Consider the following 15,610-nt stretch of genomic DNA (forward strand, 5'->3'; position numbering starts at 1 on the left):
GGAATCACTTCATTTTGATCTCTAGAAATCACGCTCTGCACAAAACATCGACTGAACGTCAAATCTGCCAATTATCTCTAATTTACTCCTTTTTGCATTTTTCATCCAAAAGTGCCTTCAAAACATAAAACAAAGAATATCAAGGCATTTTACATATAAAACATGGACAAAACATTAGGTAAATATGGGTGAAACTATCGAATAATATGGTTACATCAAGATGTATAATAAGTAATCATAGTAGAAATTGAGATGTGGTTATTCCTACAATCTAGTTTGCTTAATTGCTTTGTCAATGGGTCGATAGACATGAGTCCCTTTGAAGTTGTACATGGTTACAAGCCTGGTAAGCCTTAGACCTTTTTCTCATGTCTTCTAATGTTAAGGTGTATGGGTCAATCAAGTCATTTGTATGTAGAGTTCAGGATTTGCATGATGAGATCACTAAGTAAATTCAAGCAAGTAATGCACAATATAAACCTCAAGTTGATTTACATAGATGATACAATAAATTTAATATTAGAGATTATGTTATGATACATGTTAGACTCAAACAATATCCTTTAAAAACTAATCAAAAAATTACATGCTTGTAGTGTTAGACCATTCAAAGTCCTATAATAGGTTGGTTCAAATGCTTATGTTATTGATTTACCACTTAATTTTGATATTGGCTCTATATTTAATGTTGCGGATCTAGTTACATATCAAAAACTACATCCTATTACAAATGATCCTTTTAAAATGTTATTTAATTCCTTTCTTGATGATCCTACTGAAACCTTTACCCTTTTCATCTTGACATCAGCATAAAATGATAATATGGATGTTATTTTAGATAAATAAGTTGTTTTTACCAAGAATAGTGGAGTTCAATAGTTTCCAGTTTGTTGGGTAGGCTGTTCTAATTCAGATTGCATTTATATTACTAGAAATACATTACAGCAGATTGATCAAGATCTTTGAGAGTATCATTAAAGCTGTTTAGTGCTATACTTAACAGGTCGAGTTTCTTCAACCCCAGGAGAGTTGGTGGGGACACCAAACCCACACTATATATTGCATGAATTTATAGACGGAGATAATATAGGATGACCCAGGCTATTATTCTTTGCTTAGGAGATCGAATCTATTTGGGTTTATTTCTTTGCCTTTGTTTTATTTATTTAAGTTATTTATGTTATATTTTTTTATTGATGAGATTTGCCCAATATTTTAAGTTATGCTACTTATATATTACTCTTTCAGTCTATAAGATAGTCTTGACGAATAAAATAAAAATCATATATTATTCCTCCTCTAAATTCTCTCTTCCTAGTGGCTATTATTTCCTTGCTTCTTCTTTTTCTTTTTCTTTTTTGGTTTCCCTAGTTTTTTATTTATTTATTACCCCGAGTCACCTGCTATGTCAAACTAGAACTATAAAATGTCTGTTTTTTTCCCTCAAATATTAGCTTTGCATAACATGTTGCCTGGTTTCGCACTTAAGCTAAATTTTCTAGTGTTTGAATAGAGCTAAAATTCTAATAGAAACTGGTTCTCTTCCTTTCCCTCTACTATTATTTCCTCTTTCTGTTTTTTGTTCATTTCTGCTGTATTTGACACAATTTCAATTAAAAACCTGCATAGACAGACCAGTCCATTTAGTACGTACACAAGCAGTAGATTTTAGTTTAGCGGCGGAAGAAGTGTGCGACACCACTGAACGAAGGGTTGGACCTTATCGGAGAGAGTTCTACAATGCCGTCAATTGAGTTAGCTCTACATTAATCAAGCAGAATAAGCACAGAATGGACACAACGCCGTTGCAGTTAAAGAATCAGAATGAGATGTGCGAAGATCAGATTTCAACTTCCAGCAGCTAATAACATGTAATTATAAAATTTGCAAGGAATAAGAGAGTTGCAGCATGCAGCAGAGAGTAATGTAGGTACCAGCCGAGCCAGACATGAAAAGGGAACCCTATTATGCTTGTACATGTTTCAACATGCAAGACCAGACCGATCGAAACTATAAGATCCCAACCCAGAGTTAGATTACCCCTCTAATATATTGGTACAGGAAAAGAAAAGCCAGGTGATCCTTCATCATTGAAGGGAGACGGAGATCATCATATAAACAAGCTTTGATCTATTAGAGAATATTCTGTGGGGTCATAGAACTCATAGTCAAACCTCAGCCCATCATTCAAGTGTATCGGTACGTCTGTGAGAAGACTTGGGTCAAAATATTCCGGAACCTCTATGTTTTGGAGCCCGAGATTCATATAGTAATCACCTGGAACAAAACATACTTGCAAGTCCTTATCCAAAGGAGCGAAAGGTGGCATTCCCAAATTTATGTTTTTTCTGGAAGATTCCACACCTGTAAGGCAATTCATATTCAAGCCTTGATTTTCCATACTAGAAGTGCTTGACACTTGATGATTTGTCGAGTTGGTCTTCGTTTGAAGAGGGATAGAGTCAACTGCACTTGCTGTTGAACTTACATGGCAGGCATTGCTGCTGTAGTCATTACGTGAAGGCTTAATTTTGACAGGGCAACCAATTTCTCTTTCTGTCAAGGAAGGTGCAGAACTGATGGCTGGAGCAGGCTGTGGATAATCAGCTCGTGTAAGCTGCTTTTGACGAGGCATTGGTAGGTGGCTAAACCCATCATTCAAATGAAGTGGATTATGTTCTTGTTTGAGTGGAATCCCTGGAATTCCACACCAAGGATACTTGGATGGGAAGGAAGAATCAAATGTTGCAAAATTTACTTCTGATCGTGGAGGTGCAATCGGATGACCAAATTCCATCTGTGAAATCCTGGGTTTACGAGGATTGGGAGCATCAACTGTTAAGCCTCTTTTGGGTTCTGCCACAGGCGTTGTAACAAGTATCTTTCTATCACCATCGTGGCTTCTGGGATCCACATTTTGAAGAACCAAGCTACTGCCAGAAAATCCATAGCACCCATTTGAAACATCAGTTGGCTGCAAGTTGATTGAATTCTGAGAGCCAAAACTTCCAGCAGAATCACTCAAAGGTGAGTCCGACTGCTTTACCATACCATCAGGGTTGTTAAAATCGTTTCCTTTCTGCAATCTACTCAAATAGAGACGGTATTTCTGCATGGAAAAAAGCCTTTCCAATGAGGAATACGGTACTGCTCAAAAATCAAGAAAGCTCATGAAAACATAATGAGTTTAAAAATGACAGAAAGATGTTAATATTCCTCCCATTGATTTTCTTAACTTATACCTGCAAATGGCTAGCGACATTTTCCCTTGTCAAACGTGGCACATTCATCAAGTCAAGTATTTTCTTTGGACCAACTTCTGCCAAACAGACATTACTTGTCATTGCTCTGTAGAAGCATGACAAAGATGTGGCTATATCATTGAAAACCACATAAAGACAATTCAATGCTATCAAGTTCTAATAAATTATATGAACATTCATAATTCCTGAAATGATCCAATCACCAAATTTCTGAAATGAAACTTCGAATAAATACTTACTATCAAATCCTATCTGATTTACTGCTTTGACAAATTTCTGATGAAGTTCTACAGACCAAACTACTCTAGCTTTCTTTGTAGAAGTATTATCACCAATGTCTTTTTCATCATGCTTGCTTTCGATATCTTTTCTTTTCTTTATCAAAGTAAGGTCTTCTCCACAGAGAAAATGCCCATCCTCATATTGATCTGATCCATTTCTAGTCATTTGAAAACTTTCGTTCCCTTCGAGAATTTCAATATCTCTTACCTCGTGTATTTTCTTTCTGAATACATGCTGCCATATATTCCGGAGTTCTTTCATTCGTATAGGCTTAAGAAGATAATCACATGCTCCATGTTGAACGCCTTTCATCACCCTGCTTGTCTCTCCATCAACAGACATCACTGTAAGGTGAAAAGCACATCTGGTCAGAAGCTGAAGCAACATTCCATTATATATACAGTGCATGTAACGCATGCATGCATGTATACATAAAATTTAAAAGACTGGCTTTGAAATGAAATTCCTTAGAGTAAAAGAAAGGAACCGACTAATTACTGGAAGATCCATCTCCAGTCCAACAAGCTCTAGAAGTTTAAAACCATCCATATCAGGCATGTAGACGTCACTGATTACAATGTCATATCCACCTTTCCTCTCACGAAGCAGGTTCAAAGCATCTCTTGCCAAACCGCAAGTGGTCACTAAACAAAGCATTCCAAATGAAAATGTGAAACACTCCACATATGGTCAAAAGCTATGAATCTTGCTATAGAATCAAATCCAGCTTAAGAGAATGATTTCACTGAACAAGATATTACTGCGAGGATATGAAATGCTACAAAAGTAAGAAGAACATCATGATTTTAAAGGCATAAAAACCATAAACCAGGTTGACTTTATGAGCTTAAGAACTTATAGGGAATCGCATTAATAAAGCATATCCTTCTAGATAGAATGAAAATGCCAAGGCAAATTAATGCTATCATGTAAAATGATTAGCTCAGCTTAGCATGTGTTCGAAACTGCAATGGAGGTGCTTTTCCACCCACTACACTTCCATTAAGTTTTTGTTAAGGGAAAAAAACAAAAGAAAAAGCAGCCACGGAAGGAGTTTACATGGCCAGAAATCAAAATTCGGAAATCGATGCTTATTAGTTCTGTGGTGAAACAAATTTCTTTTGTTAAATATCCTTTAAAATCTTGTAATTTCATACTTTTTATAACTATTAATATTTGTGTTAATCGAATCATGATTTTGTCTTTTATCATTATTTTGGTCTTCAACACCAGAATCACTTTAAACAGCAAATATAATTGGCAACAACATTTGCTACAATGATAGCTATGACCAGAACCATCAACACATAAAAGCCAACAACGTTGCCAGACAGACATACTATTCAATCTCATCACACTTGAGATTACTACAGCTGAGGTAATTAAATACCCTCAGAAGATAAAAATTAAACAAGTTGAGATGAGCTAAATCCTTGCCAAGTTGGTGTCGTTTCAATACGTTTGGTGATACATTAACATTCCATCAAGAATCCAACACATTAATTCCTACCATTAACTGCTCCTTATAGTGCTACATATTGAAAAATTTCGATGAAATCCGTTGTAGCAGATCAAAATGATTGTAGTTAACTAATCATGCCGTCTCATAAAGTAAACAAGTCTGCACTAACCATCAATCATACTTGTAAGTTATCATCATCTAATGCCTAGAATAATAAAACTCCGTGGAGTTCAGACTCAACTTTTTGGAAGATATTATCATTGTCTCTGTGTATCATACTTTCATTAGTTTAGTTGGCAAGTGGAGCAAACATCAATAAACCTTCTAATTACTCTAACCAGCTGCAAAAAAGAAAAAGGACAAATCTGTAAAGAGTAGCACAACATCATTGATGAACTTGCATATTTCTGTTCAAAAAAGTAATTCCAGAGTTGAAATCTTGAAATCAAGAGAAGCAACAGATCACAGAAGAAGTGCGAGGATAAAAGCACTTTTTTTTCCCTAAGAGAAGCAACAGATCACAGAAGAAGTGTGAGTATAAAAGCACTTTTTTTTTCCTTTCTTTTTTTTCTTTTTTTCCAATAAGGAGAATAAAAGCACGTCCTAATCGACTCAAAGACAACTTTTAGCCTTTTATAGACTTTTAAGTCCAAATCCCACAAGTGAGCCAACCCCTTACAATTACTCCACATTTTCAATAACATATGAGCCAGTCTACAGAGATGAAATTCACACATTCTAAATTTGCAACTTGAAATGCTTTCACTTAACAAATTGCTTCTGATTAGATTAGTTGAGGTGACAGGAAGAATTCCTGGAAACAATTTACCCCAGAAATGCTCAAAAACAATAGAATAACCTTCCTTGCACAATTTAGCATGATCCCTTTAGTGGCATGTCACTTGCTCAACTAAAAAAACCAAAAAAAAATTTCGAATTCTCCATGGACTAGCTTATAACAAAGCAATTAAGATATCCCTTGAAAGCAAACACCAAATAACAGAAAATTAAGAAACATGGAGTAGAAGTCACCTTCTAACAGAAATGAAACCATGGATAGCAAAAATAAAACCCAGTTCACAAACTAACTGCAGTTTTTAAGTGAAAAAGAAACCGCAAGAAGCAACTAAGAAGAGCAGTACTAGCAAGAAACCGAGGTGGAAAATAGTTAATAACCTTCATACGAGCATTTCTTGAGCATCTTTTCAAGGATTTTTAACCAGGTGGGATCATCATCGACAACGAGAACACGGAGACCAGCAGGAAACGAATCATTCCGGGGAGAGGAGAAACCATTCTCCATCATGGCAGAGACGGAAAAGGTGACGGAGAGACAGAGTCAGTACTATGAATGAGCTTGAGAATTAACAGAGTAGAGTAGTAGCAGTCCTTAAGGAGAGACTTGTCTGGGTTTTTAAAGTGAAAACCGGGTTTGTTTGTTTGTTTGGGTTTTAAGGAGAGACAGAGAGAGACAGAGAGACATGCACTGTTGAGAAAGTTAACGAAAAAGAAAGCACCCAACAGAATATTGTCTTTGGCGCCGGTTTAGGTTCCAGCTTAACGGTTCCTGTTGAGTTATTTGCCTCTCCCTCTCTCTCTCTCTCTAAGCACTTTACAGGTTCTACACGAGAGTAACTATGAGGCATAGTTATAAAAATAATTCATAAATTTCATATTTTCGTGGAGTATTGTTCTTGGGTAATTTCTATATATAAATCCTACATTAAAAGTTATAAAAAAATATTAAAAAAATATATAAGATTAATTTTATACCTAGTTATTATAAAACTTGATTATGTTAAATCGTACAATGATATGTTGACTCAAAATCTAGGTTAAAACACTTTTCTCTTTCGGCTTGACTTTGTTACTACAATATTTAATCAAGATGGAGGAAATTATGTTCATTTTGCGAGAAATCTAACATAGAATTTACTTTCTAGTAAGGATAGAACCTGAGGTGGAATATTTAAAGAATGTTTGAATGAAAAAATAGGCATCTCAGAGGAATTTTAAAAGTTAATCCAATTAGATTAATGATAATCTTCATTCCAATGATATTATTTATTTATTTTTTGCATAGATTCTGAACCAATAAATTATATTCTTAATGAAATAATGAAAGGGAAGGCTAATCTTGAGTTAATGACAACAGGGTCATTTAGCATTGTGCATGTTTCTAAAAAAGAATTATTTATTTTTTAAAATTAATTTATATATATATATATATTTAAATTGTTTTGTATTTATAATGTTAAAAATAATTTTTAAAAATTAAAAAAATATTATTTTAATAAAATATATTTTAAAAAACAATTACAAATATCCTAATAGCTGGTATCTCTTACTACTTGGCTGATCTATAGTGTTAAAAAGTGGATACAAACATTGTCTCACCTCCATTATATGCAAGTGGGAATACCTAATCTCCCACTTAGCATATAATAGAGGCTTAATTGGTAGTATAAATCATGGCATGATTTATGCCCCATATCCCCTCAGCTTTGTCTATAATTAGACACACTGAAGAGTTAAGATATAGAGAATACCGAGAGAGAGAGCAGTAGAGAGAGCTTGAGTGAGTAGAGTTGAGTTGAGAAAAGTTTTCTCCTCCTCTTGTTTGTATTGTTTTTTTAAGTAATTAATACAAACCAGTAGTTCCATAGAGTAGGCAAGTTGCTGAACCACGTAAATTTATATATGTTTGATTGCTTGAATGACTCAACAACTGGTATCAGAGCTTGTTCTTGAAAAAAAAGGTGTTTGATCCAAACTCAAAAATCAAAGTTCTCAAAACGTGTTTTTGAACATATCATTGTGTAAAGGAAGACGAGACGAATTCATTGGTGAAAACCCGGTAAAGAACCAACGTCCTGCATGTTCACATATGCCGACATTAGGACTGCTCACACGCACCGACACGCCCCACGCGTCTTCTTTGCCTGAATACCTGTAACTAAACCAGGTTGATTGACATGTCAGCTTATAGTTAACAGCCACAATAGCAATTCTACATAGTCAGCAGCCACGTCACCTGACACGTCACAAGTACACGTCATCACAAACATGTAAGAGCAGTAATCCACTAGGATATGCCACGTTGTCATATGTGGGCCCATATTGCTTAAGTGCCTGACACATCAGCATAGCCACGTCATCGTATTGGGTTTTGATCCAATGTACCACATATATTATTCCCTATGACACGTGGCTTTATTTGTAGCGTCCAGTAATCCAAAAGTTTGATTGATAAGATTTGAGTCATCCATAGTTCGATTTGGGTGATTTCAATGTCGTTTCTAACTTTTTTGGCCATTCCAAACACATCCACAAGGTCAGATTTAGGAGATTCAAATATGAGAAGTATTAAAAATGGTAGATGAAATAAAGGCTGCTGGAATTGAAAATTTTGATAGGACAGATTTTAGATATTGCAAAATACAAATTGAAGACTATCTATATGGGAAGAAACTTCATCTTCCTTTGTTGGGGAGCAAAAGAATATGCAAGAAGAAGATTGGTAAATTCTTGATAGATAGGTTTTGGGCATTATTCGGCTATCCTTCTCAAGAAGAGTTGCTTACAATGTTACAAAAGAAAAATCCACTGCAAAATTGATAGAAGCCTTGTTTGGAATATATAAGAAGCCTCGAAAAATAATAAAGTACACTTGATGAAGAAGTTGTTCAACTTGAAGATAACAAAAAGCACCTCTGTTACACAATATCTCAACAACTTCAATACTATTACAAATCAATTGTCATATGTTGAGATTGAGTTTGATGATGAGGTCCGTGCACTTATTTTGCTAGCTTCACTTCCAAGCAGTTGGAAAGGTATGAGAACACCTATGAGCAAGCTAGAAAATCCAAACTGAAATATGATGACATTCGAGACTTGATTTTAATTGAAGAAGTGTGAAGGAAAGACTCAGGTGAAAGTTCAAGTTCAGGTTTAGCTCTCAACATCAACATTCAAGGGAGGAGACAGGATAGAGGCCTATCTAGAGGCAAATCAAAATCAAGATACAAAAAACAAAATCAAGTTTGGACCTAGAAAGCAGGTTGAATGTTGGAATTGTGGCAAACCTAGTCATTTCATGAAGAGTTGCACAAAACCAAAAAAAACTTGAAGATGACTCTACAAACACTACTACAGATAAGGTACAAGACACTTTGATTCTTGCTGTACAAAGTCAAATTGATGATTAGATCCTTAATTTTGGTGCTTCATTCCACTATACATCATACCATAACATGATGCAAAACTATATTACTGGAGATCATGGTGTAATCTATCTAGCCGATGGACAACCAATGGATATTGTGGGTATAGGAGATATGCAAATCAAGACAATGAATGAATATATATGGAATTTACAAAATGTAAGGCACGTTCTTAGATTAAAGAAAAAATTGATCTCCGTCGGATAACTTGACTATAATAGTCATTCAATCTTTTTTTCTAGAGGTATGTAGAAGGTATCGAATGGAGCAATGGTTTTGGCTCGTGGAAAGAAAATCAGTACCCTATATATAACCACAAGATTTGCAGACATTATTGCCTCTATTGAAGCAGGAAATCAAGTACAACTATGACACTGTTGACTCGGCCATATGAGTTAAAAAGAGATGAAGACACATTCAATCTTTTTTTTTTAGAGGTATGTAGAAGGTATCGAATAGAGCAATGGTTTTGGCTCGTGGAAAGAAAATCGGGACCCTATATATAACCACAAGATTTGCAGACATTATTGCCTCTATTAAAGCAGGAAATCAAATACAACTATGACACTATTGACACGGCCATATGAGTTAAAAAGGGATGAAGATACTTCAGTTAAAGGGAAAGCTGTCAGAGTTAAAAAAATATTGATTAGACATTTGTGAAAGTTGTATTTTTAAAAAATAGAAGAAGCTCAGTTTCTTAAAGGTTGGCAAAACCTTAAGACCAAGAAAGCTAGAACTACTCTACACAGATTTATAGGGACCAACTCCAATAGCATTTCTTGGAGGTTCTCGGTATTATGTGACTTTCATTGATGATTTTAGCAGGAAGGTATGAGTCTATTTTCTAAGAAATAAATTTGATGTGTTTAAAACATTCAAGAAATAAAAGGCTATAATTGAGACTAAATCAAGTCTGAAGTTGAAATGTTTAAGATCTGATAATAAAGAATAATACATTGATGGAGGTTTCAAAGAGTATTGCGTTGTCAAAGGTATCATAATGGAAAAGACCATTCCAGGCACACCATAACAGAATGACATTTCTGAATGGATGAATAGGACCATCAATGAACGAGCTAGAAGTATGAGATTGTATTCTAGGTTACCTCAAACATTTTGGGCTGATGCAATTCATACTATAGTTTACTTAATCAACCGTGGACCATCAGTTCTTTTGGAGTTTAGATTGCTCGAGAAAGTATAGAGAGGAAAAGAAGTACAACTCTCTCATTTAAAGGTCTTTAGATGTGTTTTCAATGTGCATATAGATTCCGATGCTTGCAACAAGCTATATGTTAAATCCAAGAAATGTTTATTCATTAGCTATGGAGATGAAGAATTTGGATTTCAGTTCTGGGATGATCATAACAAAAAATTATCAGAAGCAGTAACGTGATCTTTAATGAGAAAGTTTTGTATAAAAACAGATCAAATATAGAAATAGATATGGCTGATTTAGATACAAGTCCACAAAAATCTGAATTCATAAGATTAAAAGGGCTTTCTGATATTACCGAGCAGAACAAAACTTAAAAGTCTTTACAAGAAGATTCAAGCATATTTGTACCCACTACTACACAAGAAGATGTGGAGCCAAGTGAACCAATTTTTTATATTCGCAGGTCTTCAAGGACCGTAAAGCCCCCACAATGGTTCACATTTCTACTAAATTATATTTTACTAATAGATGGTGGTGAACTACTAACTTATGAAGAATCCTTATAAGATGGAAACTCAAGCAAGTGAGAGTTAGCCATAAAGAAAAGATGAATTTGTTGTTGAAGAATAAGACTTGGGAGCTAACCACACCACCTGAATGAGAATAAGACTTGGGAGCTAACCACACCATCTGAACGAAAGAAGGCTTTGCAAAACAAATGAGTTTATAGAGTAAAGATTGAGCATGATAGAAGCAAATGGTTCAAGGTAAAACTTGTTGTAAAAGGGTTTCAACAAAAGAAAAAGATTGACTACTCTGAGATATTTTCTCTAGTTATGAAGCTTACAACAATCAGAGTTGTTCTGAGCATAGTAGCTGTAGAAAATTTACATCTTGAATAATTAGATGTAAAAACAGCATTCCTTCATGGTGAATTAGAGAAAGACATTGCATGCAACAACCAAAGGGCTTTGCAATACAAGGAAAGAAAAACCAAGTCTGCAAGCCAAAAAAACGCCTATACGGTTTAAAGCAAGCTCCAAAATAGTGGTAAAAAAAGTTTGACAACTTCATGTGTAGTTCGAATACACAAGATGTTAGGCTGATCATTGTTGTTATATTAAATATTTTGACAACTCCTACATCATTCTACTATTATATATGGATGATATGTTGATTTCAAGATCCAACATTGAAGAGATTGACAAGTTGAAACAACAGTTGTCAAAATAGTTTGAAATAAAGGATCTGGGAGCTGCTAAACAAATATTTAGCATGAGAATCATCAGAGATAAAGATAAAAGTATACTAAAGTTTTCACAAATAGAGTATGTCAAGAAAGTTCTCAGTAGGTTTAGTATGAATAATGCTAAACCAATAAGTACACCTTTGGGGAATCATTTTAAGCTCAACAAAGACTATTCACCAAAAATTAAGCTAGAATGTGGATATATGGATAAGATTCGATACGCCTCAGCTATCAGTTCTTTGATGTATGTTATGGTCTGTGCCAGACCAGACATTACCCATGTAGTGGGAGTTATAAGCCGATATATGAGTAATCCTAGAAAGCAGCATTAGGAGGCGGTAAAATGGGTCATGAGGTACTTAAAAAGGTTCCTCGGAGACTTGTCTTACCTTCACAGCTGGAGGTTTGAAACTTGAAGGTTTTGTAAACGCTGATCTAGCAGGAAATATTGATAGCAGAAGGAGTACTATAGGATATATATACACTCTAGGAGGCACTGTTGTTTCTTGGAGTTCTACCTTACAAAAGATAATTACTCTTTCAACAATAGAAACTGAATATGCAGTCTCAGAATTTACAAAAAAAAATAGTATGACTACAGAGTTTCTTGAAATAATTGGGCAAGATGAATGAAATGGTACTTTTTATAGCGATAGTCAGAGTGTAATCTTCTTTGGCAAGAATCCAGCATTTCACTCTAGGACTAAGCATATTCAAATCAAATATCACTTCATCCGATAATTGCTAGACGATGAACAACTAATGCTAGAAAAGGTCTATGGAAGCAAGAATCCTGCTCACATGTTAACCAAAGAAGTTACATTTGATAAACTGAAGTTGTGTAATACTTTAGTTAGTCTTTAAGGATAAAAGATAATTTCATTATTTGTCTCCAAGTGGAAGATTGTTAGAAAATGGAGACAAACATTGTCTCACCTCCATTATATGCAAGTGAGAATACTTAATCTCCCATTTGGCATATAATGGAGGTTTAATTGGTAGCATAAATCATGACAAGATTTATACCCCATGTCCCCTGAGCTTTGTCTATAATTAGACACACTGAAGAGCTGAGATATAAAGAAAACCGAAAGAGAGAGCAGTAGAAAAAGCTTGAGTGAATAGAGTTGAGTTGAAAAGAGTTTTCTCCTCCTCATTGTTTGTATTGTTTCTTTGAGTGATTAACACAAACTAGTAGCTTCGTGGAGTAGGTAAGTTGTCAAACCATGAATACAAACCAGTAGCTCTGTGGAGTAGGTAAGTTGTCAAACCATGCAAATTTATGTGTGTTTGATTGCTTGAATGACCTAACATGTAGGTGAGGCTCGTCTTCATATAAGTGGGGCCATTATCCGAGCTTTTCTTGTATAACTTGAAGTTACCCTAACTTAGGTTAAAATTAATTAATTAATCTATATATGTAAATTTAATTAAATCCAATTTATCTATATAATCATCCTTCAATTTATACTTTTATTAATATTTTTATCAAAATTTATTGAAATGCTTTCGAATAAAAAACTCAACCCTATCTGGTTTATGAAAAATTAATAAAAAAAACTATATTAGATTTGAGTTTCTAAAAGTTTTGCATCTGTTTATATAAAAATATATGGTAAAAAAATAAATAGGAAAATGATCTAAAATATAAAACAAATTGAGAACCATTAAGCTTATAAGAATATAGTAAAGACTAGACCTAAAAGATAAATACAAACTAAGTTAATCCCTCTCTCTCTCTCTCTCTCTCCTCGGAAGGGAAAGAACTCTATATTAAATTATCAATGGTGGGAGAATGGAAACCTATGGATTCTCAATAATTCTTATAAATTAAAACATCTTTATGTACATACATGCATGGTTGTGTAAGGTTCTGTGTAATATTTTAGTCCAAAGGGTACACAATCATACGACCCAGCAAGAACCAGAAGTGTCGGAGCTCAACGAGCTGCATGACTCAACAAGCTTTAAACATGCAAATTCCAGTGACGAAGTGGCACCAACTCCTCCTCTCAATATTGTCAAGCTGGAAATCTCTCATCTTTCGAGCTAGCTCTGGCTGCTGTCACGCATGTATTGGGTCGTTTTTTCCACGCTTTGATGATGTGTTGAGCTTGAAAACCTAGCTAGAAGTGGGAATCCAACGTAATCTCTACCTAGCTCTAGCTATGAGATCAAAGTTATTTCTGCGCACCAGTTTTGCTCATGTCTTTTCTTCCATCTCCTGCGTTGTTTGTGATGGTGGGACGCAAAGCACTCAGCGCAACGGGATTTATAAGCCTTTCACAGAGTAATTGAGCTTCTTTCTGCCGATGGTTTTCGCCATGTAAACAAATACCAACATGACATGCAGGCTCGTGACCTAAGCACTCTCACGTAAAAGGAAAACGTTTCAAGAGCTCACTAACCGTTGAATCGCATGATTAATTTCTTATTATAGCTGGATATATAGAATGATGCTCAATCGTTCATGGTGTGATTGTGATGTGAAAGGAATTAATGGCAATCGTTATCTTAATCTAGAGCTAGATGTCGTTGATTGAGGCCACGATAGCAACTTACGAAAAGCAAGAGATTTTGAGGCCACAATTAGTAGTGCCATTTGCTCCAAACTTGGTGCTGATAAAAAGAGGGCATCTTATCATTAATTAACCACCGTTTTAGGACCAATAATCAATCACTTAAGCCCTCTAATTAGCAATTAGAAGTTGATCCCCTACCACCTGCGCTTTTCTTCAAGCTGAAACACATACCAAAGTACTGATTTGTAAGTACATCTCGAACCCCATTAGTGGATCTAACGTCTTTTCTTTTAACCATGGACCAATCTTAGAGTAATTTGCTGGTTATTCTCTTAGGTTAATGATTTTATATGGGTGATTAAGAGCTTTCGATAATCAATGCTCAATTAAAGATTATTTACCTTTTGAGAGTGGGCCAGGAAAGGATTTTAAAAGGAAGAGGAAAACTCCAAAAGGAAATGCCCACTACCAATTACTTTATTTGAAAGAGAACTATATATTAAAAAAGAGGGTAAGCAACAAATAGGGAATTTCTCTTAAGTGGGGTGTTGCTTTTTATTTGTTTAATTAAAAGTTTAGAATATGACTCTCCCCTTAATTCCCTCCTATGATGCTTAAATCTTATATCTTTTTATTCTTTGCACTTTATGCATTCATTATTTTTCTCACTATCTAATCCTGTAATTACCTGCTGGCAGATGCTAAATAAATAATGGAATGAACAATGTGTTCGAGAATATGCCCTAATCTAGCTTTTGACGCGGCTAATGAAGTGCCTGAGCATGGTTTTTATTCTAGTAGTTTGGTGGCTCCTGCTTTTGATTATGTTTTACTTAAAAAAGATATTAAATTGTGTGTTTTAGTATTTTTTATGGTTTTGATGTACTAAGATTAAAAAATTAAAAAAATATTATTTGTGTTTGAGCACGCTTGACATTATCCCAAGGCATGGTCTTGTTGTGAAAGAATAATGAAATCGAGCTTCTCTTTTGCAAGTGATTTTCGGCGCCCGGGATTATCACCCCTAATCCTATTTTTCGCCACCGGTTTTGGGTCCAAGACACTGGACCTGGAGGGTGGTGCATGACATGGAGCTGATTTCAGATTCACCGGACAGATTGGATGACGATAACTAGGCCGAACGGGCCATCTCCCTCTTGGATACGATACAGCCCCATCACTGCAGGAAGGTTAAGCGGTAAATCTCAGAAAAATAATAATGACTTCCATATAAGCAGTAATTGTTTTCTTCTAGTTAAGGAGATCAAGTTCAAGCGCACATGCCCTTGATAATTTTAGTTCATAATTCGGATATACTTATCAACTGGATTCGAGATCATTAGGAGAATCTCAACTAAGTTCTCAATATACATTATCTTTAGGGAAGACAAACGAGATTATGTGCTTATGCAAAAGTGGAAGGAAAAGATACCAAAGGAGAAAA

General features: G+C 35.0%; 1 protein-coding gene across 1 annotated transcript; it reads right to left on the reverse strand.

Moving 5' to 3' along the window:
- Window positions 1-1,843: 1,843 nt before the first annotated feature.
- LOC105138041 (two-component response regulator ARR11) lies at window positions 1,844-6,619 on the reverse strand. The gene is made up of 5 exons (XM_011044030.1): window positions 6,184-6,619; window positions 4,037-4,189; window positions 3,503-3,889; window positions 3,243-3,319; window positions 1,844-3,109 (listed from the first exon to the last, which is right to left on the reverse strand). Exons 1-5 carry the CDS (start codon window positions 6,311-6,313, stop codon window positions 2,111-2,113), a joined length of 1,746 nt encoding a protein of 581 aa, XP_011042332.1. The 5' UTR covers window positions 6,314-6,619; the 3' UTR covers window positions 1,844-2,110.
- Window positions 6,620-15,610: the final 8,991 nt, after the last annotated feature.

Source organism: Populus euphratica, unplaced genomic scaffold (assembly GCF_000495115.2).
Source record: "Populus euphratica unplaced genomic scaffold, PopEup_1.0 scaffold317.1, whole genome shotgun sequence".
In the NCBI taxonomy this organism is placed as follows: domain Eukaryota; kingdom Viridiplantae; phylum Streptophyta; class Magnoliopsida; order Malpighiales; family Salicaceae; genus Populus; species Populus euphratica.

Excerpts from the sequence above, each read along its gene's own strand:
- LOC105138041 (XM_011044030.1), bottom strand. The coding sequence starts at position 6,313 with ATGATGGAGAATGGTTTCTCCTCTCCCCGGAATGATTCGTTTCCTGCT. Across the intron at positions 4,190-6,183 it reads CAAGAAATGCTCGTATGAAG|TGACCACTTGCGGTTTGGCA; the intron begins GTTATTAACTAT and ends TGCTTTGTTTAG. Across the intron at positions 3,890-4,036 it reads GATGGATCTTCCAGTAATTA|TGATGTCTGTTGATGGAGAG; the intron begins GTCGGTTCCTTT and ends TTCACCTTACAG.